The following is a 24,014-nucleotide window of genomic DNA, read 5'->3' as shown; positions in this document are numbered from 1 at the left end:
CCAAGGAATTCTGTACCTGAGCATTACATACCCCAAATGAGAAGCACAATGATTTAAACATTTATGTATTTGAAGAATAAACCACATTCATACTTTTTTTCCAATGATCTGATTATTTGCATAAGTATTTTAAAATCCTATTCAAGTTTACAATTTATCCTATTTAACCAATGGAGAAAAACAATGTTCATGGTGAAATAACTTGTCCAAATTGCCTTAGTGGGAAAAAACAAAATAGAATGAAAACACGGAAGAGTCAAAATTTCTTCTCTAGCTAATGGTATTTACCTCATGATTTGCAGCTTTTACAGCATACTAGATCATATTAGAATGATATGAAATTTTCATATATGACTGGTTCTAACCTAAAAAAACAAATTTCATGTGGTTCAGATTAATATTAGTAATAGAACACTTAAAACCACGGCATGTATATTCAGGAGAGAAATTCAACAATGTAACATCTTTTTCATGAAGGTGCTAAGAGAGCAAAAGTAAGAGTTTTATATCATGTGTAGAAGAGCTGTAATTAGACAGTAGCATAAAATTATAGTAAGTGATTTTGTAAAGCCCAATATTTTATAAACACTAAATTTATAATGTCAAACAAGATTACAGGTTGTCTATACTCAACTAACTAAAGAACACCATGTCAGGAAGTCCAAAATCAGGTTTGATCCTTTTATCATCCTGTTAACTCTACCATATTCTATGACCCACAGTACTGTCTTAATCCAAGACATTCATTTCTCAAATGCATATCCCAACACAGGGTAAGAGGAAAGGACTGGAGAGGGGATGAATTTCAAGAAAAAGAATAAATCAGTGACTCCTGCAGTACGGGGGGGGGGGGGGGGGGGGACACAGATTCCCACACCTGACCTATAGCATATACTAGTAAACTGTGAATAAATGAATGGGTGAAAATAAATAAATAAATAAATGGGTGAACGAATGCCTTATTAGTAAGTAGTTTCATCCCTAATTGTGAAAGATAAGATCTTAAGTGATATATCCAAAGAATATAGAATCATATAATGTGTTTTAGAAGGGACCTTAAAGATATCTATCTAATCTAGTGTGTATTTTGTAGTTGAGAAAATCAAGGCTTGGAATTAAATGATTAGCCCAAAGTCACACAGCCTGTCATTATCAAAGACTAGAATTTATGTCTCCTGATTCTCAGTGTAATACTCCTTCCACTATATCTTCATATAAAGCATCTTTCTCTTCATTAGAAATAATTAGCATAAAACCTTCATATTCTGAATACAACAGAGTAGTCTTATTTAGTATTACAATAAGAAGGCCTTAAAGATTATTTAATCTAGTCCCTTATTTTACAGAGGAGAAATCTATGATGCAAAATGTTAAACGACTTGTCCAAGGTTAGCCAATTAGAGAATAAACAAATTCAGGTGCCCAAATTCAGAGCACATTCCACTTCATGCTGAAGGACATTAGTGTACTAAAAGCTTATTTGCTTTTACTTACTTTGATGACATATTATACTTCACATGTGGGCAACAGGAAATGTTTATTTATATACAAGTACATGAGAAAGCAATTTCCATTCATCTTTTTAAAAAATTTTTACAAATAAAAAGTTATTAATACATTCATCCTTTGCACACAAAATACATTCTTTTTAGTTTTACTCTCAGTATGAATTTTGCTTAATAAAAACAAGACAATGGACAGATGGTTTGGCGATTTGACAATCTTTTTTCAAGATGGAAAATCCAAACTTTAAAGACAGTCAATATGTAAAGGAAAGTAGATATTAAAAGTGCTCCTTCATTGAATCCTAGAAGATTGAATGAGTAGTCCCTTTCTAACGTGGTTTGTAGCTATCCCTTAAAACAATGCAGAGGATTTTAGAAGTTCTCTGTGCATTGACAACTCAATTTCTACAAGACTGAAATAGTCTTCATGAAATTGATTATTATATATAAATGGTAGGCTCATAGAAAGATTCCTATGGACATATTGGGAAGTTAGCCATCTTTCAGAGGTCTCCTAATTGACCAATTGACCTAAGATTGTAAGTTGTAATATCCAGGTGGGATTTTTAAGAGGTTTTGCTTAAGTGAACACAAATGACTTGATTTGTTGGACTAATCACTTTTAAGAAAGATGTGAAAATATACATCCACAGAGAAAACTTGTACACAATGTCCATAGCAGCATTATTTATAACAATCCCCAAATGGAAACAACCCAGATGTTCATCAACTGATGAATGGACAATTGTGGAATATACATACAATGGAATATTATTTAGCCATAAAAAGAATGTATTGATTCATGATACAACATAAAACTTGAAAACATTATGCTAAGAGAAAGAAGTTAGACACAAAAAAACCCACATATTGTATAATTATATGAAATGTTCAAGATAGGCAAATCCAGAGAAACAGAAAGCAGGTTAGTGGTTATCAGATGCTGGGGGTGGAGGGTAGAGAAGTGATTGCTAATGAGTACGGTTTCTCTTTGGGATACTGAAAATGTTCTAGACTTAGTGGTGAGTGTTGTACAACTTTGTGAATATACGAAAAACACCAAATGGAACACTTTAAAGGGGTGAATTAATTCCAAAAAGAGGGCTACAACTTCATTAAAAGAAAAAAGATTTTAATGAAGTTCCTGTTCCCTATCCCTCCTATTTAATGTTGATTGAAGTTTTTATACAATCACCTTTCTATAGAGTGTTTTCAGCTAAGTGCACTCAGGTCATTATGGGCTTATATTTCTAACAGGCTTTTTATTGAACAAACAAAATACATGAACATATAGGACAATACAGTGTACTGTTATTTTCTGCATATTAACATTTAAAACTAAGTATTACGCCTTGCTGAAGCAGATGGTTAGATTTTTATATACTGGTGTGTTCAGATATTACTGAGAGCCTATGCTTAAAACCAGCCAAATATTAATAACTGAGTTCATAAGATTTGATGAATAACATGTTTGTTAAAACTATGTGTATGTTAAAGATCCATGTTTTAAAGGAAAGAGATAGGAAAAGGAGGGAAGTCAGGGGTTCTCTAAGTCTTCATAAAACAGCTTCTCTAAATATTTTAACTAGCTGCTGAGAAGAACTCCAGAATGATATATTTTGCATTTCATTTCATCCCTACACTAAAAGTCATGCATTAAAGTATAGTAATAATATATGTGGGGCATAACTTTTTCCCTTTAGGTGATCAAAAAATGTCTTCTTAACCCATTATTATTTGAAATTTGAAACAGAGTTTTGGAGGGGTGTGTGTGTGAGAGTGTGTGTTGCTGAAAACAACTTACACACTTACATTTATGTAAGTGTATTTACATAAATACATTTATATGGCTCCCTTACATATCATCAAAGGAGCTCCAACCATCTGATATGTCTAGAGGACACTTCAGTGAGCAGAAATTAGAAGCCAGCGTTCCAGTCATTTGAAATTTTCAACAAAGGGACATGAAAGCCCCAACACATCTTAAAGGGATAAGAAGATTAATTTTTTTTAAATAAATCAATTGACATTCATTGTCAAATAGCCTACAAGAAAGTTCCAGTAGCATTCTGCAGTTGTATAGGATGAGAGAGTATTTCTAATGATTACATTCCAGAAAGCAATATGTTTAGCAGCTGTTTTTCAGAGGGCTTATCAAGTTTTGCTATTGTTATTTAATCCAGGCATAACTATGTAACTTTAAACAAAACTGTGGACCATTCAACTAACTAGTGATAAATTATCCTAACAGACCAGATTCTTTTATTATTCTCTACATAAACTTTTGCTTTATTAGGCATTGGGTACTCCAATTTTTATTTCAGAATACAGTGTACATGTAGAAAGGGACAGAAACCCTGCAAAATTTGGGTGTTGGTAATTATGTCCATCAAGTATATGTCATCTATGGAATGAAATTCTAAAAACAGGTGACAAAACTAGGTTTCATGACTCCATTTTTGTCAAAAGGAGAAAACAAAAGCCATAACCAGATTACTTCAGAATCACACTGTGTTATCAAGTACATAAGGAAGAAAAATACATGGATAATTGACGAGTTAATCAACAGTAAGATTATGATCTATATCTGATATTAGTAAGAAACTAAGAGTTTATAAATACCTAGTCTGACATTCCCCAAGAGAATAATGATTATGACCTTAATGAGCTTTTTCTGAATGTCATTAAGGGCAATAATAAATGGCAAACATGGTCCCTTAAAAAGAAGATAAGATCAACCCATTTTTCTTCCTGTGGAGAATGGGCCCAAGAAGAAAGAGGTTCAAATAGCACTGTGAGGTATTTCAGTAATAAAGTTAAGTTTCCTGATAATGAGTTTGCAACCCTGGAATTGCCTATTGGGAAAGAGTGCAAGAATACCTTTCCTGAAGTATGTAAAGAAATAAAGAGACTCTTGGGTAACAGTAATGCCCAAAGGCAGAAAGATGGATCAAATAAGTGACTTCCTTTTAAGGCCCTTTCAGAAATGGTGCTCTTTGAAGTTGAGAAGTGTTCTTTGTTTTGTCCTAAAAATCTATACTTTTATCAGACCATCCAAAATCTGCCCTTAATTAAGAAGAAAAGAACTAATATTTGAGTGCATACTGTTTACTGAGCACTGTCCTAACTTTCGATCTATCTTAACTAATTTTCACAATAATCCTGATAGGTATTATGAGTCTATCTCTCACAGATAAGGAAACTGATGGTCAAGAGATTATGCTTTGCATAAAGTTACAGCTAATTCATGGCAGTACTAGGACTCCTCATACCTAACCTGGTGTTCCCCCTTTCCCCCTTCTACACATCTCTGTCATCACTCCCTGAAATGTTAAAGTTAACAACCCAACAAGGATTCCCTTAGGAACTAGAACACAACATCTCCAGAAATTCTGCTCTAATTCAGTGGGAAAGTAAAAATTTGTCTCATGTACCAAGTAAGCCAATTAAAGAGATGGCTAGCTTTTGTGCCCTGACCTCTAATTTAAAGGAGTCAAAGAAACTCTTACCCAAACTGAAGTGTTTCTCACCATATTGATGCAAGACCAATGACTTTATAAAGAATAATGAAAAGCCATCTATCAGCCTAACAGGGATGCAAGTTATTTTGCAGATGGGATTATTTGGTCATGGGCTTTATTAGTAAATGTTGCTTATAGTTATCTCTGATTTTTGACAATCCATGTTTTGTTACTTTTTCTACATAAAGAATTTAGGCTTGGTTCTATTAAAATAATTTGCAGATCATGTTTTTTCAAGAGAATCAAGCCAACTAACCAAGTCATTTGAGGCTGTGCCAAAATAGGTCATAGGATCTGCTTTATGTCATTAACACACACCAGCCCATCCCTAATGGAAGCTGCAAAACTTCATGTTGGCATATTCATGGGATCTATAACTGAAGATTCTGTTCTGCTAAAAATGCCTGGTCTGAAATCCTAGATACTGATTATTCACTAAACTGAGCATGGCTTATGTTTGGCAAGTGACAAGAACATGATTTCTATGATTTCACATAACTTCTATTAAAACAATACCTTTTCTTCTTTTTAACTCAAGAACCAGTTTGTGATTTCAACTGAACATCAGTGAATGGATTGACAAAGCAATCCCAGCCTAGGGCACAATGACAAGCCAGCCTCTTAGCCAAACAACATGTAACCAACTTCTTCCAGGAGGGTTGGCAAATAGCAAAGCCTTTAAAAAAAAAATCATTAGCTGTGAGTCAATAGATACTTAACTGTTATGAGAGGCAAAGTGCTACAACATAAGTTAATAGGTCATCTAGTCCAACCTCCAACCGATGTTGAGATCCTTTCCCACATCATCTAGCATCTGCTTGACAGATACTATTATCTAAGCAGACCCTTCCATGGTGACTCATCTTTTGAGAAGGTTCTCCCTGACATACAGCCCAAATCTGTGGCCTTATGATATTTATAATCAGTGGGCACTCCACTGCTTTGACCAGAGACTTGCTCTAATTCACTAGTTGTATTCCTGTCTCTTTCCTAAGCTAACTTCTTCAAACATTCTTCGAGTGCCATAAATTTTAAATTCCTTCATCATCTTTGTTATGCTTCAGTTTGTTTTTAATTTTAAAGTAAAGCTCCCAAAAATGACTGTAACATTCCAACATCATAGACTTAGGGAAGAAGATGAAGTGTCATCTCTCTGGTTCTAAGATTACTATATTAATTGTTTGAAGGGATGATAACTTCTTAATTCAGTATGCTTTCTACCTAGTGTAATGAACGTAAGGGAAGGCAGCTTTCCTTTTAAACACAAATGTACTCGTGGGACAGAAATGAAATTTGAAAAGAAAGAAAAGCAAGCACATCCCCCTCTTATCCCAAAATTAGTGCTCAACCATATTGCTTATGTGGAGTGCTGTTTGTCTGAACAATGAGAGACACATCTTTTCACTGTTTTTGAATTTCAATTTAAGTCTCAAAAGTATTATGATGGCATTAAAATGCATCTGTCAGGACCATGGTTGAGGAAAAGTACATAAACAGTTGCAGTTTAAAAAAAAAAAATCTAGAGAAAACAATGGGCAAACCCTAGAAGAGCTCTTCCAGAGGCTAATAAGAGTATTCTGTAAAATACGAATGGCCATAAAATGTAGCATTCTGCAGGATTAAGAAAAAAAAAGTGTCTATCTTAAGAGCCATTGGTTTGATATATGGGATGATAAAAAATGGAAGTTTTTTTCTGGTTATAAGATGATATCTTATGTGGCTTCGTTTATAAAAAAGATGTTTTCACTTTAGTCAGAAGAGCAATTCAAAATCACTTGCAACTGATATCTTTTCAAAATGATTCATTAACTGAAATTTGATGCTGAATCTGGAAGAATTATATGTAATAGTGAAGGAGATAAATGAGACAAATCATTGACCTAACACTAGAAGTCACCAGTGTCCTCTAAAGGTATATATTCATGAATAGAATCCAGTCCTCTGTTAATTTCTGCCTCCCCTCTCCAACAAATCTAATTGCTTAAAATAATCCTAACCCAAATATATTATTTTGGCTAGTGGTTTTTATCTTTCTTTCAGAAATTGACACATTGCCAAATCAATTCATTTGACTTTCATTTCTACTTACACTCTTGCCACTTTACTCAGGAAGAGATAGCAACATGACATGAGTAGAAAAGGTAGGGAAAAAGAAAGGTCAGGAAAGCTAATTGCCTAATCTAATCTGCAGAAAGGATAATTGGCCCTGCATAATCAAAATTAAATGTTAATTCAATAGAAATAACAAAAGCATGTAAAGAAATAAAAAGCCTCATATAGGTAAAGGAAAAAGCACAAAATCCACTCAGGATACAGTCTACACAAAGCCATAATAAAATATTAATATCAGCGAGCTATATAATTTCACAGAATCTCCCAAATCTTTGACATGAATATCATGTGTTTTCACTGGAAATTGAAAAGTTTTGCCATATATTTAGTGCCAATTTTATTTATTGGGGAGAGACAAAGAGTGAGAGAGAACAAGCAGGAGGAGCAGCAGAGGGAGAGGGAGAAGCAGACTCCCCACTGAGGAGGGAGACTGATGTGGGGCTTGATCCCAGGATCCTGGGATCATGACCTGACCCGAAGGCAGATGCGCAACTGGCTGAGCCATCCAGGTGCCCCATAGTAACTTTATTACACCAAAAATGGAAGCAGACATGGACTCTGATAGTGTGAGGCACATTAAGCCAAACTGAATTATGAGAGAGCAACTCTCTTTTTCATCCACCATTAATAAATGAGAATTCATTTTTATTTAAGAAGGCTCATCTTAGCAAATATTGCCATGACAATAACAACTAGTAAACAAACCAGTGAGTGTAGCTCCTGGTCTGGGTTAAGATGACCACATTTAATTAGTACCCTTTCTCGAATTCTATTTGAGAAATTTCTACATAACTGGCAAAGCTCCACTTGGCACTAAGTCATTTATTCAACTAACAGTTATTGAGCACCTACAATATTGTCAGGGATCGTTCTCAAACTAGAGATATATAAGTGAACAAGTGTCCACAAGGCCTAATCTGGAATTCACACAACTAAGGTGGGGAGGAAAGCTCTAAAATTCCCATGTATCTCTGCTTATGGACCATGGATGGGGTGACTGACTGTGAATTACAGAAAGGCTGGGGGGAGTAACAGGGAAGGAAAGGGCCAAGAACAGAACTATTTAATCCCCTTACGATTATGGCCAAGGGTAGACAGAAGCAGCTGAGCCCTAGGGAATATGAATTTCAGAATGCAAGAGTGGTCCTAGAAGCTGTCGTTCTATGACTAAATTTGTCCAATCTAACAAAGTCTAAGTTCACAAAGCAGTTTTACTTTCAACACACTTGCTGCTGTGGAGACAAAGTTGGATCATCACATGGGATAGTTGGATTTTTGCCCTAAATGAAAGACAGTAAATCTAAATCTATTGACATTTCCTCACAGTTTAAAAGAGAAGTTCTTCTACCCTCCTTCATCAACTTGTTTTCTTAATAGTTTTATATTTTCTGGCTTAATGGAGAAATGAGGAGGGAAAAACGATTATAAATGATTTTGGTTGGGGTTTATTAAAATGATTTTTCTTTCCTGTAGAAACAGATTCAAAAGAAAAGCAATTCAAAATTCTGGGATCTCTTTCTCTCACCCATAGGACCTGGACAAACAGTGAAGCCAACCAAAAGTATCAATCTCTTATACAATATGTATAATCTGTATACAAGAGATGAGTCACACGAATCTGCTAGAGAAATGCTAGAAATGCTTTATCAATATCATGTCTCTATGTGCCTCATTTCTTTAAAATTAAATAGCTTTCAAACATCAACACATCAGGACTGAGATTGCCACCATCTACAGCAACAGAATTGCATATCCTACCCTTATTCCATTACTCATCCCTAAGTGATGCCAAGCAGCAAGCTACAGAAACATCTGACACCATGAACAACATACAGGTTTAATTATTTCCTCAATTTGCATTTATATCAGTGAACAAATTGGAAGGCATCAAAGTATGGCACTAAAGAAATTAGTAACACATATTCAGCAGCACATCTTTCATTTTGAGTCTTGTTTTAAAATTGGCTAAGTAAAGGCATATACACCTCCATTTGAATTGGAGATTTGCAGTAACACATGCATATAAAGGGTGAGAGGAAAAGAGTAAAGAATGGGGAAACCAGGAAAGAAAGGAAAAGAAAAAGAAACAGGAAAGAATGTATGATCATGAGTCTGAGAGTAACATTACTACATGAAGAAGGGACAAATGACAGCTCCACCTGGTTCCACAAGCAGAATTTTTCTAAGGTAATTGAAGATACAAAAGTGGTTCATGAGACTTTTCATCTGTTGCTTATTGTCACTTATCATACTAAAAACATGTACAAAATTCTAAGCCTTGGTCTGTCCAAGATGGATAGTACCAGGAAGTAAAAGATGTCACCTGCTGTCAAGGACTGTGCTCTGCTTAGAACTCTGCATCGCAGTCCATTAATCCACAGTATTTTGGTCAGATCTGGTCTGTTTTCTCATACTACTCATAATGTCTTAGAATTAGTCTTTTATATTAGAATATCACCAACTTTTTTTTTTCATTTTCTAACATTTTCATTTACTTAAAGGGCAGGAAAGATGAGAGAATAGGAGAAGAAAATGATAGAGATTTAGAGGGGACAGAATTTGAGAGGGAAAGTATTTTATTTTCCAACAGATCCACCCTAGAAAAGATAGTAATGAGACTTTGAGAAAGAGTGCCGATTCATGGACTTCCCTTATTATTTTTTTTTTTATTTCAATGTAATACATTTAAGGACATCAATGTACTAAAATGTTTGGTCTGTGAAAGAGCAGAATCATTAGCACCAAAAGGAGTCATGGAGCTTGTATATATTATTAAACCAATGATTGTTACTGTTGGTCATGGGAAAAAGTTTCATTTCATTTTTACATCCCAAAGTTCTTGAAAGTGCCTGTGGACAAGGGAAATAACACTTTTCAAAGTCTCCATGGAGTCATCAATACGCACCACAGAGGCAGTACTTGGCCTTCCCAGTTTTGGTTTATCTGGTAGACAGGAAAACCAGGGCCCCCAAAAGCCCTAAATAATAGCCCCCACATGCACCCACTGACGTGCAGGAGGGATCCCTACAGCACAGTTCCCCCTGGACTGTGTTCAGGAATGCGCTTTTACTTGCTTTTTTTTTTTTTAAGAACAAAAGCAACATGCTCTGCAGATCATGGAGCGCCTAGTGCAATTTTCTCCTTGCTCCAACTCCTGACTGCAAAAGGATGAAACCGTTATATGTTCTGCGAATGCTGGCCTGTGGACAAAGCCTTTGGCCTGCCATGCTTTGTAAGCTCTGGATCCCACAGGAATCAGAAGGTCTGAGAGCGGGAGCCACAGTCATCACCAGATCTTCCCAGCAATTCGGAGCCCATCAGGGCAGCTGCTGATTCCTTTTGCTTCTCCTCGCCTCAGCCTTTAGTTGAAATTACAACAAGTCAAGTAGCTGATGCTTTTCCCTTCTCCCGGCAAGGGTGAGGATACATTGTTTACAAGTGTGTTCTGTCTGGCTTCACTGATGAGGCGGCATGCTAAGTCAAGGAAGAGTTTCTCCACGTTATCGGATTCCTTGGCTGAGGTCTCCAGGTAATACATGTCCTGAGCCTCTGAGAATTCTTCAGCTCTCTGTTGGGAGACCTCTCTCCTTTCAGCCAGATCAATCTTGTTGCCTAGAACAGGGATAAATCAAAGAAGAAAACATCATTTGAGCTCGGCAGCATCAAAATTCAATTTCATATCTGAAGTCAAATCAAACAGATGGGCAAATAAAGCAAAGCAAATGTGGCTGTGATCACTGGAATGTTTATTTTAAAATATCAATGCCATTTGTAATGGCAAAGAACTGGACACAACCCAAATGCCCATAAGCCGGGCACTGGCTTCAATGAAGTATGGTACATCTGCACAATGCAGTTATTTGCCACTGTAAAAAGCAATGAGGAAGGTCTCCATATACTGCCATGGAATGAGACACGAGGATATACTGGTAAGCAAATAAAGCAAAGTAGAAAAAAAGGTACATAACATACAACTAAGAAAAAGGGATAAAAAATACATAGATGCATGCTCACAAACTTATTTTATTAATGTGAGAATAAAAATTTTACTTTTAAAGATAATGGTTACCCATGAAAGGAACGAGGTTGAGGAGATAGGGAGGGGTAGAAACTTGATCTTTCTAAATATAATTTGTCTAATCCATTTGATTTCAGAATCTTAGAAATGTTTCACATAATTATACAACTATAACTAGATAATGGATACAAAATTAAATTTAAAAAGCAATCCCTACAAATGCAAAGCAAAATGGAACAAATGAACCTGTTTATCATGAAATGGCATAACCACACAGAGGGGAACTATTTCGACTTTAAGATCTAGTATTTTGCCTTTTCGAAAAAAAAAAAAAAGATCTAGTATTTTAACCATGTGTCCCCAGTGGTATATACTCTAAGGACAAAAGAACTGAAGGAAAACATCTTGAACTGTTTCAGTGATCATCCGGTCAGTGACAGTGTGAGTATTGTTATTCTCAGGAGGTTCTATGGGTATTAGGGCATAAAGCAAATGAGTATTAGTATTAGTATCATTGGGTCTGAGATTTGGGGCATGGGAAAAAGGATAGAGAGAACGATTAATGAGGTTAACTAAATTTTTTACACTCCTGAATTATAAATGGAAGTATCAGTGTGAATAATACATGGTGGATTTTATCTTTAAGATTTTTTTCTACCTCTGTTCCCCTGGAAACCTGACAAAAGTGGTATGTCAACTGTGTTGCCCAGCAACAGAGCTTATGGTAGAAGTGACCCCTGACTGATAAAGTCCATCTGACCTAGGAATTCAGTGTATGAATTATAAATATCTAGTGGAAAGTCAGAACTTTGGGCTTCCCTGAGTATGGTGGCTCTTCACTTGGAAAGACCCTGAAAATTAGGTCTGTGGAATTGTTACAAGAGAGACTGGTTCCTATTAAGGCTTCTAAGCCAAGGCAGGTCCATCACATGCCTGACATAAGCCTTTCTCTTCACACATGAACTGTTCCAGGGGGTCCTGGACCACTATATGGACTGCTATTGAGGATTACTTCCACTGAGACGGAATGTCTGATGCTGACCTGCTATTAAGCCGTATTTTCTGTCCTGTATCCTTCTTAGTGAATATCATGCCAAGTGTGGCCTAATGTAGTCTTGTGAGTCAAAGTGTTTGGTGGAGCCTAATAGAACCCCCTGTGGGCACTACAGAATTCACCACACACATACACACACACACGCGTTCTGTACACTGAAACGCTAAAAGCAATGACCACTCACTAGTAAGGAAGATTCCTATCACCTTGGTTGTGGCCTCTGAATATAACTTCCCATTAATAATAAACAGCGCTTTTTTTTTTTTTTTTTTTAATAAACAGCGCTTCTTAAAGAGATGGCTAATTCCTAGTCTGGGGCAGGAAATGCACAAATTGTGCCTGGAACACTTAAACCAGAAAGCAAGTGAGGTCAGTGTCAAAAGGTCATATCTACAGGACTCAGGAGACCATTTGAAGCAGCTCCTCTCTCAGAGTTGGAACAACTGGACTATCAATCATAACAATTGCAAGGGCCTAGAATATACTGAATATATCTAAATTAAAATAATATTCAAAATATAAACAAATTTTAGTTATTACTGGAAGATACTAGGGAAACAACTCATTATTTTAAAATGTGGAAAAAATTCTTAAAAGATAGTCAAGGATTTTTCTTGGCTATTCTATAAGACCTGTACCTCAGAATATCAACTAGGAAGCATATTTGCTAAAAAGGAAAACAAAAGAACTGAATCTGACCAGGCCTCTAAACTTACCTACAAATCTGCAAGAAACACAGGTGATGGAAGAACCTGTCAAGTGACACTACAGTGGTGAAATAGCAAAATTCAGACTTGAAATCTCTGAATGATAAACAAATGCTTTAACAAATAAATTCCAAAGGAGAAAAAAATGGAGGGATAACCTACAAGTTAAAGGAGAATTCAAAGACACAAAAATCAATTAGAACATACAAGCCTTATTTGGATCTTTGATTTGAACAAATTTTTAAGAAATGTATGAGTCAATCTAGGAAATCTGAACACTGTCTAAATTTTTGATGCTATTAAAGAACATTTTTTAGGTCTGAAAAGGGGTTTGTGGTAGGTTCTCTTCTTTAAAAATCTTCCTTTAAAGATATACATTGAAATACTGAAAGATAATATAACATCTGAGATTTGCTTCAAAATAATCTGAAGGCAAGGGGAAACAGCATAGAAAGGAAACAGATAAAATAAAATTGGCCATGAATTGATAATCACTGAAGCTGGGAGATGTGTACATGAGGGTTGGTTATACCACTTTTTCTACTTTTGCTTATGTTTGAAATTTTCCATAATAAAAGTTTTTTTTTAAACCAGTGCCTCTTTCATACTAAATGGACTAATTATCTCCCACCAAATCTCCATTTAACTTCCTTAGACAGAATCCCAAGGAATAATGCTTTAACTCAAGTTCTCAAGGGCTTTCTGTAGAATAGAAAGAAGCCCAAGTCCTGAGATGGGTGTTTCAAGTGCTTCATGACAAACATTCTCCAGTGGGCAAGAGGGTTCTCAGGAATGGACACAGAGCGCTAGCTCACAGAGAGGCACTTAACTCAGCAGTCTGAAGGAAAAGTCCAGCAATTTGTTACAAAGCAGCACATTACAGTTGGACAAATACAAGGCTTGGAGTTGATCTTACATGCCGTGTAACCTTGGGTAAAGAACTTCACCTCTCTGAACCATGATTTCCTCATATGTAAATTAAGAATTATTACACATAAATTTCCTAATATGATTCCTGGCACAGGTGTGCTAGCTATAATGCTTACTGTAAGTGTTTACTTACCTTATTGTTAACCATGATTTCTGACTTAACAATGTTTCTGAGATTCTCTACAATGTTTCTGAAATTCCAAAATTCAAGTCTTGCTAGAATTTATAGTAGTGTTCCTTTTTAGGAAGAAAACATTTTTTTAAAAGATTTTACTTATTTATTCATGATAGAGAGAGAGAGAGGCAGAGACAAAGGCAGAGGCAGAGGGAGAAGCAGGCTCCATGCAGAGAGCCCAATGTGGGATTCGATCCCAGGACCCCAGGATCATGTCCTGAGCTAAAAGCAGACACTCAATTGCTGAGCCACGCAGGCGCCCTGGAAGAAAACATTTTAACAGCCATATATATTATTAACATTTTTCATCACCACTAGATGAGTTTATAACAATCCAATCCATGTCACTGCAATTCCACTGTTAATGGTTATGTATTTGTAACCACAGAAAATCATGGGTTGTTTTCTGCTTTTCCCCTTTACTAAACAGAGGTTCTATCCTCCCACAAAATGAAACAAACTGCAGAATTTCCCTTAGTGGATTCTTTCTGAAATTAGAACTTTTCAAGTCAGCATGAATATAAGAGGAGAAAAAGAAAATCTTTTTTTTTTAGACAATAAGCAATTACTTCACGAATAAATTCTTTATCAACTAAAGAGATATGCTGTACCTCTAGACCAGCAGTTTCCATGATTTTGTAACTAGATTTTTTTTTTTTTTGGTAATGTTTAGCAGCCCACATAACTTTCACGGTAGTCCACCTTCTTCCCTAGAGCCTCCATTGACAGAAAAATCAATCAGCAATATTTTCTACTTTACTCTTCTAAACCATCAACTTGGGATAGGACCTATTTCATTTTCTCTTTCTCTCTTCAATTTCAGAAGAACTGAATGTTGACTGCATGAATTATATAGCTGTACACTATATTATTGGAAGGTACCAAGGCACAAGCATTATGTGATTATAAATTCTCTGGTGGCCACAAAACAATTTCCCCCCTCATTAGTCCTTACTTACCCACTAGCACAGTGATGACCTTGTTGCTGGCATATTGTTCTATCTCCCGCAGCCACTCAGGAAGGCAACGGAAGGATTCCTCGCAGGTTATGTCATAGGTGAGGATCAAGGCATTGGCGCTTCGGTAATAACTCTGGGTAATGGACCGAAATCTCTCTTGACCTGCTGTGTCCCAGATCTGAAGCTATAAAGGCATAAGAGAAAGATCAGGTTGGAAAAGCAGAAAAGAAAGTATTGCCTTGCTTTAGTTTAGAAATGGAAACACTTCACTCAATTTCATGGTTATTTTCTGCCCTAAGAAACAAACAACAACAACAAAAAAAACACTTTTTTGTTGTTGTTGTTGTTGTTGTTGTTTAATGTGGTAGGTGTATCTGGTTAGGGAGAGGGGCTTGCTTTGTTTTGGGGTTTTTTTTCTTTATTATATTACCTAAGAATCTCTTTTATTCTTTAAAAAAAAACTTACTGAGCATTTATTATACATCAAGCTCTAAGCATTTTACATATAACATAATCAATGAAGTAGGTACTATTACTATATCCATTTCTCATGTGAGGAAACTGAAGCACAGAGAGATTAATCAAGTTGCTCAGTGTCTCACAGCTAATATGTCCCAGAGTCAATTTTACCAGGCACTCAAGTCCCAAAGTTCAGGCTCTTAAATACAATGATGTATTACAAACGTCAGGATACAGAGCAAGCTGTCATTCTGTGATTGCTGGCATTTTAGACAGCAAGTGGAGCAGGAGAACATCCAACCTCAACCACCTTTTCCAGCTCAGAATTCAAATGAATCTATTAATATACTATCTTTGTTAATGAAAACAGGAACAATGCCATGGCAAATAAATAATAATAAATAATAATAAAGAAAATAATCTCCCTCTACCACTTTTAAGCTCTAAGACTTTGGGCAAGTCACTTAATCTTTGGGCTTCAGTGGTTTCATGAAGAGGTTAGTAATATGCAAGCCTACTGAAAGTTCACATTTTCTGAAGTCATCTACCACTACTAAGACCTAGTAACTGATGGTTCTAATAATAAAGAAGAAAATAAAAAACACTTCTCCCTTCTCCCCAGATTTTCTTGCACAGAGTAGAAGACTGCAAAGAGAGCCATTCTCTAGAGACTCCTGAGTACAGAACAATGCAGAAGGCCTTGAGAAATAACATCAACAATAGTAAGAATATTCCCTTCTAATTGCATAAAATTCATGTCGCAAAATGCACTCCCCTCCTTTAAGAGAACATCATTTCCTCAAGGGACACAAACTTTCTGAAACGTTCAGATTATGCCAGGCTCCCCATCTCCACCTCCCAGCGCCACATATTTTCTTCTTCCACCCACCCTATAATTCTCCCTTATGGCACATGACACCCTTGAATCACTTACTTGTAATGATGTTTGCTAACTGTCTTCACTAAACTGAAAGCTTCATGAAGGGGAAGTGGTCCACTTTACTCAAAGAATCTCCCATGCCGAATAAAGTGACTGCCTGGCAGATGGTTGATGTTCAAATATTTATTGCGGGTCTCATTTAATCTTTATAGCAGCCCAGGAAAGTAGGTGAGGTAAGGCCTCCCCTCCATCTTCTAACTGGTTACACACAAATCTGGGACTCAGACTCCAGGCCTTCTTATTCCCAGTTGAGGACATACCCCACCACCATGCTGCCTTTGCCCCCAAAGAGTGATTTTAATATACATTGGCATCCAAAGAGGATGAGTTAGTTGGTGTCACCCTCTGTTCATATCAGTTTAGCTGAGAAGACTAATGAGGGACCAGTGGTCCCTGTCCCCAAACAGTGGCACAAAGCTCTCCTTTGATCTGAAGTTGCAGCTGCTCTTTATGATGTACATGAAAGTCTGTGTGTGCTGAAGGCGACCATACAGATGTTATGGCTTTTGCTGGGACAAAAGCTATTTCTCTGCTCTGCTTTAAACCTAGGGACATGGTTCCCCTCTGCCAGGATGTGTCTTAGAACAACAGACTATTGTTTTAATACCACAATGAGCCTTGAAAAACACTTGTCATTGAATTTAATACTGTCAATCATTAGAAATCACTATGTTCTCATGATTGGCACATCTTGAGAGCAGCTTTGAGAGTTAAAACCACTGAAATATTTCCTAGAATGCTGACTGAATGGCCTTGCCAAAATGTAGGCTGCTTTCTCATAGGGGGCTGCCTATGTCTAGCCTCGGAGTTGATTCTTAAGAATATCCATATTCCACTGCCTTTATCATTTAATTAGGTTTTACTATTTTCTATGCAACTCATTCGCTCCTTTTCAGCAATTATATGTCATTAATATATGCAGAGTGCTGTACTAGGCACAGGAAGGATACAAAGATGAATACAACACAATTTCTAATCTCAAAGAGTTCACAGGGAGCTTGTCTAAAGGAAGGGCAAACACAGTAAACTGACCATAATAAAACAGGAGATGTTCTTCTATTAAACAGGTGCCAGCAGGAGAGAATCTCTCCTAGTTTTTAATCTCATGCTGGTCAATATGTTCTCAATACTGCAGCCATGGGCTTTCTAACCATCCTCCTCTCCCTCAGGAGGATCCACTGTTCACCTACACTCTTTGTACCACTGCTTCTCTCTATTGTCTCGCAGTTGCAATAATGCATTTCAGTCACAGGTGTACTTGAGTGCCTCTTTATTAGACAGTCATTTGAGGGCAACTGCTGTCTCTCACTGAATCTTATGCTCCAGGGCCTTCCATACAGAGTACATGGTACATGGTGGACACATTTGAAAAATGGCTAGCCAAATGAAAAAAGGATGACAGACTCACAAAGAAAGGGCTGATTAATTTTGCCTAAATGATTAGTAGGATATTAAAGAAGGTTTCACACATAAAATGTTTCACCTAGCTGACAACGAGTTCCTAGAAGGCAAGAATGCTTTACCTAACACAGGGCTCAGCATGCACCATCTACTATACCACAATATAGGTATATGGATGAATGAACAGATGGTCAAGTGAGAAAATACATGTGCATATGTTCAAGACATTCTTATCTATGCAATATATAACTGATTACAAAGACAGCCAGCAAATCTTCTATTTATATCATAATTAATCTCCTAAGGTTAAAATGTTGTAGTCTGAGCTTAATGTTTTGCTTGCTTCTCATTTACTTATGACAGACTTTTAAAAAATGGATAGGAGAAAACTCTACAACTGTTTTTTTTTTTAAAGCTGTTTTTTTTTTTTTAATACTTATTTATTTATTTATGATAGACATAGAGAGAGAGAGGCAGAGACACAGGAGGAGGGAGAAGCAGGCTCCATGCCAGGAGCCCGACGCGGGACTTGATCCCAGGACTCCAGGATCGTGCCCTGGGCCAAAGGCAGGCGCTAAACTGCTGAGCCACCCAGGGATCCCCTACAATTATTTTAATTGAATTTTCTACTCAAGGTCATTTCAAAATGCAGACCACTTTAAGAGAAGGGCCTCAACTTTGCCTTTAGTGAGTTGGCACTAAGGCTTAACCACCAGAAGAATTTCTCTAAGAGTTTTGATTCTCTGTCTTCAATCCTGGAAGCCATCCTAAAAGGAATGACACTTGGGGCACCTGGGTGGCCCTGGGAAAGAAAGGAAAGAAGAAAGGAAAGAAAGAAAGAAAGAAAGGAAAGAAAAGGAAAGAAAAGGAAAGAAAAGAAAGAAAGAAAGAAAGAAAGAAAGAAAGAAAGAAAGAAGAAAAGAAAAGAAAAAAAGAAAAGAAAAGAAAAGAAAAGAAAGAAAAGAAAAGAAAAGAAAAGAAAAGAAAAGAAAAGAAAAGAAAAGAAAAGAAAAGAAAGAAAAGAAAGAGTAAGTAAGTAGGGGCTGAGGCCAGGTGATGAGAAGTCAGGAGAGACAGCTGGGGTGTGGTGCTGCCGTGGCAGTCCCCAGGCAGGTGATCCTGCACAAACTACCAGTAGATTCTCTTTCCCACTAACCCTAAGGGACTCTGAGAAAGCCTGCAAACTGCTTGCAAAAAGACACTTAACCATCACAGAGAAGAGGTATTCAGTAAGCATGAAAGAACAAAGACCATAAGGCAACAACTGTGTCGTTAGTGAAACTTGGGTAGCTTTGCCCTCTTTCACTGAAAAACTAAAGAAGTTGCTCCTCTGTGTCCACGTCCTAATGAAGCCCCCGGATGAATGTGGTTTGAGAGGGTCATTCTAGATCTGGATTCCACATGTATGGCTAGAAAGAAACTCAAGCAAATTAGTTAGGACTAATTAATTTAGGAGATTAACCAACTCTTACTTTTTAAAGATGGAGGTCCAGAGGCTTAATAGGGTGGCAGGACAATAACTGTGCCATGGATGGGGAGAGGGGTAAGACACAAACCCTGTTCCTGAGAAGCCTGTGGTTTTGTGGTAGAGTTGGATGTTATGAAAAGATGGATTTTAGCTGAGTGTAATAAGGGCTTAACAATGAGGTTATGGTTTGCAGAAAATGGAATACATGTAATCCCTGAACCTGGGGATTCAAAGGAGAAAAATAAGCCTGTTCTTTAATCGTGGGGACAATTTCTTATTCACCTCTATTCATTCCCAGGGCCTGGCACATAGTAAGTGCTAACATTTCTGGTCAAACGAATAAACTCACTTATACATGTGTATATGACTAGGAAATCCAAACACCTGGAAGTAAAATGCCTGAAACACTAGTTTACTCAACTCCTAGGGTTGAAGATCACCTCCACTCTGCTGGAACAATAGTTACAAGTGGCTCTTCCTGTCAATACTTTCTGGATGCACACTCCTGTCTCCTTCCTACTCCCACACCTTAGCTCCTTCTCCCCAGTTTAATGCACTATTTTTCTGAGCATGCTGGTTAGCATTTACATGGATTTCACACCCTGCTTTGTTTTTCAGCGCCCCTAGCTCTCCATTCACTATTGTATTCAGTGTGCATGTCTCTGCAGAAGGAATCACTTTGAGGAATCGGGGCTGGAAGAGACACTGGGAGAGCTTCTATCCTCCACTCAGAAGCCTCACCCTACACGCTTCTCTATGTATCTCTGAAATGCTGCAAGGGCACCTTGGAGCTTCTCTGCCCTTCCTGAGACATTTGAAGGCAGGAGCGCAGGTACATATGGGAGGAGGATGGAAAAGACATGGATTTAAACTTCAGATGCCTGGGTGTTATGCTACATGTTGGCAAACTGAACTCCAATAAAAAAAATTTTTTTAAATAATAAATAAACAAACAAACAAACAAACTTTGGATGCTTCGATTGGGATCTAGCTGGAAATCTGATGCCACAGTTTTCATTGCGCTGCTGGTGCCAGAGTGGAATTTCACTAACTCTGAGAGGCAGGCAGAGCACTGAGCCAAAGATCAACCTCTCTACCTTCCTCCACGTAACTCAGTCTTATTCCATATTTCTTCCTATCACCTTCCTCCTTTCCTTGCTTCAAAGTGACATGCCTTCATCCCCCTTTTCTCTCATGGCAGGGGGGACCCCAGGGAGGCCATGGATGCACTACCTCGCAAACGGGTTCAGATCCTGCCTACCTCCCTTCCTAACTGGATAGATAAGTGGCTCAATCTCTCTGAAACCTATAAAAGGAAGGTAAGTTATCATTTACCTTACAGGGGTTACAGTGAGGACCAAGTTAAATATGACAGCACATATAAAAGGTATAAAAGGACCTAAGCAGTGCAACTGACGTATTAGGTGCTCAGTAAACACTATTTCCCTTCTCCCGTTACTAGCCATATCATGGTTCTTACAGGTACCAAACTGTCCAGAGACCACAGAGGGGAAGAGAATGATCATGGATTCTTCCTGGACCCCTCATTTAGAATCTCTCCCTTGTAACAAATAGGGGTATGGTGGGAGACACATTAAATCCAATAAGTGATTCATATGACCAAATGACCCATAACGAATGCAGGAATCAGTAGGCTCTTTCACGGGGCCTCCTTTCCTAAGAGGTAGCACTGCTTACTGTCCTAACTCCAGGACTTCCTGAAAAGAAATTTCTTCCTTGTTTATACATCACCTCTGACATGACAGGAGACAGGACCAATTTGCCTTAGACCTTCTCTCTGTCTTCCCATCTATAAATACAACATCTACAGAGGGAATTTAAGAACTCTGTTTGGAAATAAGATATATTTATATATATCTTAGAAATAAATAATAAGAAAATAATAATAATATATTATCATATATTATATATTCAATTATATAATATAATTCAATATATTATATATATTATATTCATTATATTATATTATATTATATATTATATATTATATATATATATTATATATTATATATTCACCATGGCTGAATATTTATTTTCAGTGCAGGTTTCCATTAAATTCAATACATGTTATGAAAAGGCTTTATCCAGGGCTCTTGGGTGGCTGAGTTCGTTAAGCATTAGCCTTCAGCTTGGGTCATGATCCCAGGATCCTGCTTCTCCCTCTGCCTATGTCTCTGCCTCTCTCTCTCGGTCTCTCATGAATAAATAAATAAAATCTTTAAAAAATAATAATAATAAAATAAAATAAATTTTAAAAAAGAAAATACTACTTCCTTGCAGCACAATGAAAGCCTAACTGAACACTTAGCATCTTACCTTTACTTTTTCACCATTAATCTCCACTGTCTTAATCATAAAATCAACTCCAATTGTGGCTCCTTGCCCTGGGGGGAAAAGACCCTAAAGAGGAAATAAAGGAAAATAATTAAGCAAACCTTTCAATTAAATGAAATTCTCTCCCCTTCCCTCCACCCTCATCACTACCCATCATCAGCCCCTTCCTTTGGCTGAGTTAACTAGAAGAAAAGAGAACTCTGGCTAGTGTCATGAGAGCATTGTTTAATTTAATTTTGTATGTATGCTTTGAGGGGAGGAGGCAGGAGGGAGAAAGTCAGAGAGAGGAATGCTAAAAGAAGAAAGAGAGTGAAAAGGGGGACATGAAATGGGGAGCAAGGCAGAGAGGGTGAAGGAAGAGAACTGGGAAGGGACAGGGACCGAATTTCAAAGACTAAAACTCAGACACAGGATGAGATTGAGGAGCACAAAGCCGTAGGGATGAGACCAGGTTTGTTGGACAAGGAGCAAAATGGACAGGTGCTCCCAGAGAGGTCAAATCCAGGAAGACTGAAACTGGTTCTGAGTCTAGTCTAGGACATGGACAGTCATGGGAGTGGACAACCAACACAAACAGACAAGAACTCACTACCAGAAACCTGAATGAGACAGTGAGGCTTTTGAATTTCCCTATGCTCTGAGGGTAATAACCAGTTCTCTCCAAGCAATGTACCACATATACGGAATTAAATGAAATCAGAGCCCCTGACACTGGGAAGATAAGAGAAGAAAACAGAATCGTTCAGGGTAAAAGTAAAGTAGGAAGGGCACTAAACCCAAGGTGGAGTTCGGAGGACCTATGTGTAGCCTCAGGCAATCCAGTTCCCCTCTCTGGGTCTCAAATTCAATGAGTCTGAGGCTGAGGCAAACATTTCAAAACAAAACAAAACCAAACAAAACAAAACAAAACTGTACCTCAAACTGGATGCTCAACTAGAAAGATGGGATTTTAGCAAAACCACATGTACAATGCACGTCATTACTGGTATATAATATTTCCTGCAGGCTTATGGAGGAGCATGGAGGTGGGAAGGAATTCTATAAGGAAAAGTTCTTCACCTAGTTTCTATTGCCTCTTCACTTAGATTCCAGAGTTGCCAGAAACTGAAGCAAAATGGACTTTATTAGCTCTGGCAGCTAAGATTGGGGTATCTTTAATTAAGTCTATTCCCCAACAATAGTTAAAGTTTGAACTTAAAAGACTGAGCTTCAAACCCACAGAAAATATTCCATTGCATGTCTGCAAAAAATGTAAATATAAACATTCATAACTGTACTTACAAATATTGAATCAATTTTCCTCTATTTTGGTTTGGCTCAAACACAAGGCTGCCAAGCTTCGAGTTTATCGCTCCAGCTGTTTTGCAGTCTAATAAATGCCAAAAAAATAAAACAAATCCTTCCCAATGTCTCCCCGATCATTTTGTTCCTCAACTCCTCATGCCTCAAAAACAGCTGAATCCAATTCAATTTAACTGCCTGCTAAATAACAAAACTAAACATAATACTGCCTAGGGAATATGACTTTTGAGGGGAGTTAAGGGGCTGGGAGGAGTAAAAAAGTAGAAAAGAAAGGAGTGGTGTGCTTATTGGTAGAAATTAGCATTTAGAAATGTAAGCATTTTTACCTTTAATGACAGTTTATTCTTTTAAAGAGAAAAGCCAGATTCCTATGGTCTCAGAGGTTAGGACACAGAAAATAAAAATTCAGGCTGAGAACCGGGAGACGTGGGTTCTAATCTGAGCCTCACCACTAACATGATGTACAATGCTAAGAAATCATTTCGTCCCTGTAGACCTCAATTTCTCATCTGTATAACGAGAGGAGTAGACTGAATAATCTCTAAGGGATCTTTCAGTAATAAAACAAGGTCAAGGGAACTTTTGATAAAGAGACTAAAAACTCCTCCACGTCTCTACACACTTCTCTTCCTGCCAAAAGCAGAAAAGATTACTGTTAAGTGGAAGTAAAACCAGGTGGAGTTTCCAGTTAATGCCAGGGTGGCTGACTGAGTCCAGATGTCTGGTGGCTTCTTACTTTTGATTTCACCAGGTCCAGGCTTAATAAAAAGCATAGGTTCTAGTCTGTGTTCACTTACCCTGGGAAAAACCCTGGCATTTCCAAAGGTGACTCTGCCCTAAAGCTGTCTGTGTCATACAGTCTGCCTCTCGGGTTTGCACAGAATCACAGACTGTCAATGCTGGAAGTAACCTTGAAGATCAGCAGGCCCCTTGAGTGGGGCAGGGAGGCAAGGAGGCTGGACAGGGGAGTAACTTATCCAGGCTCACAGGATGAGCCAGGGCAGGGCTGGGACCAGGACCCCGGTCTCCACACTCAAGCTGGTGCTCTATCCACAGCACCTGGCTGTCCTAGGCCTTAGCAGTGCTAGTCTCAGCTTTCCTACTAGCA

General features: G+C 37.6%; 1 protein-coding gene across 4 annotated transcripts in view; it reads right to left on the bottom strand.

Moving 5' to 3' along the window:
- Positions 1-1,520: 1,520 nt before the first annotated feature.
- RAB30 (RAB30, member RAS oncogene family) overlaps positions 1,521-24,014 on the bottom strand; it is a 90,230-nt gene continuing 67,736 nt past the window's right edge. For all 4 annotated transcript variants that reach the window (XM_025419493.3, XM_035704225.2, XM_025419494.3 and 1 more), the window contains exons 3-5: positions 21,587-21,670; positions 14,982-15,165; positions 1,521-10,750 (exon numbers count right to left, since the gene is read on the bottom strand). In XM_025419493.3, the coding sequence (XP_025275278.1) occupies positions 10,500-10,750; positions 14,982-15,165; positions 21,587-21,670 (519 nt within the window). In that variant the 3' untranslated portion in view covers positions 1,521-10,499. The remainder of the gene's footprint in view (positions 10,751-14,981; positions 15,166-21,586; positions 21,671-24,014) is intronic.

Source organism: Canis lupus, chromosome 21, assembly GCF_003254725.2.
Source record: "Canis lupus dingo isolate Sandy chromosome 21, ASM325472v2, whole genome shotgun sequence".
Lineage (NCBI taxonomy): Eukaryota > Metazoa > Chordata > Mammalia > Carnivora > Canidae > Canis > Canis lupus.
Note: the sequence above shows the minus strand (reverse complement) of the source record. Positions and strands in the feature narration are given on the sequence as shown.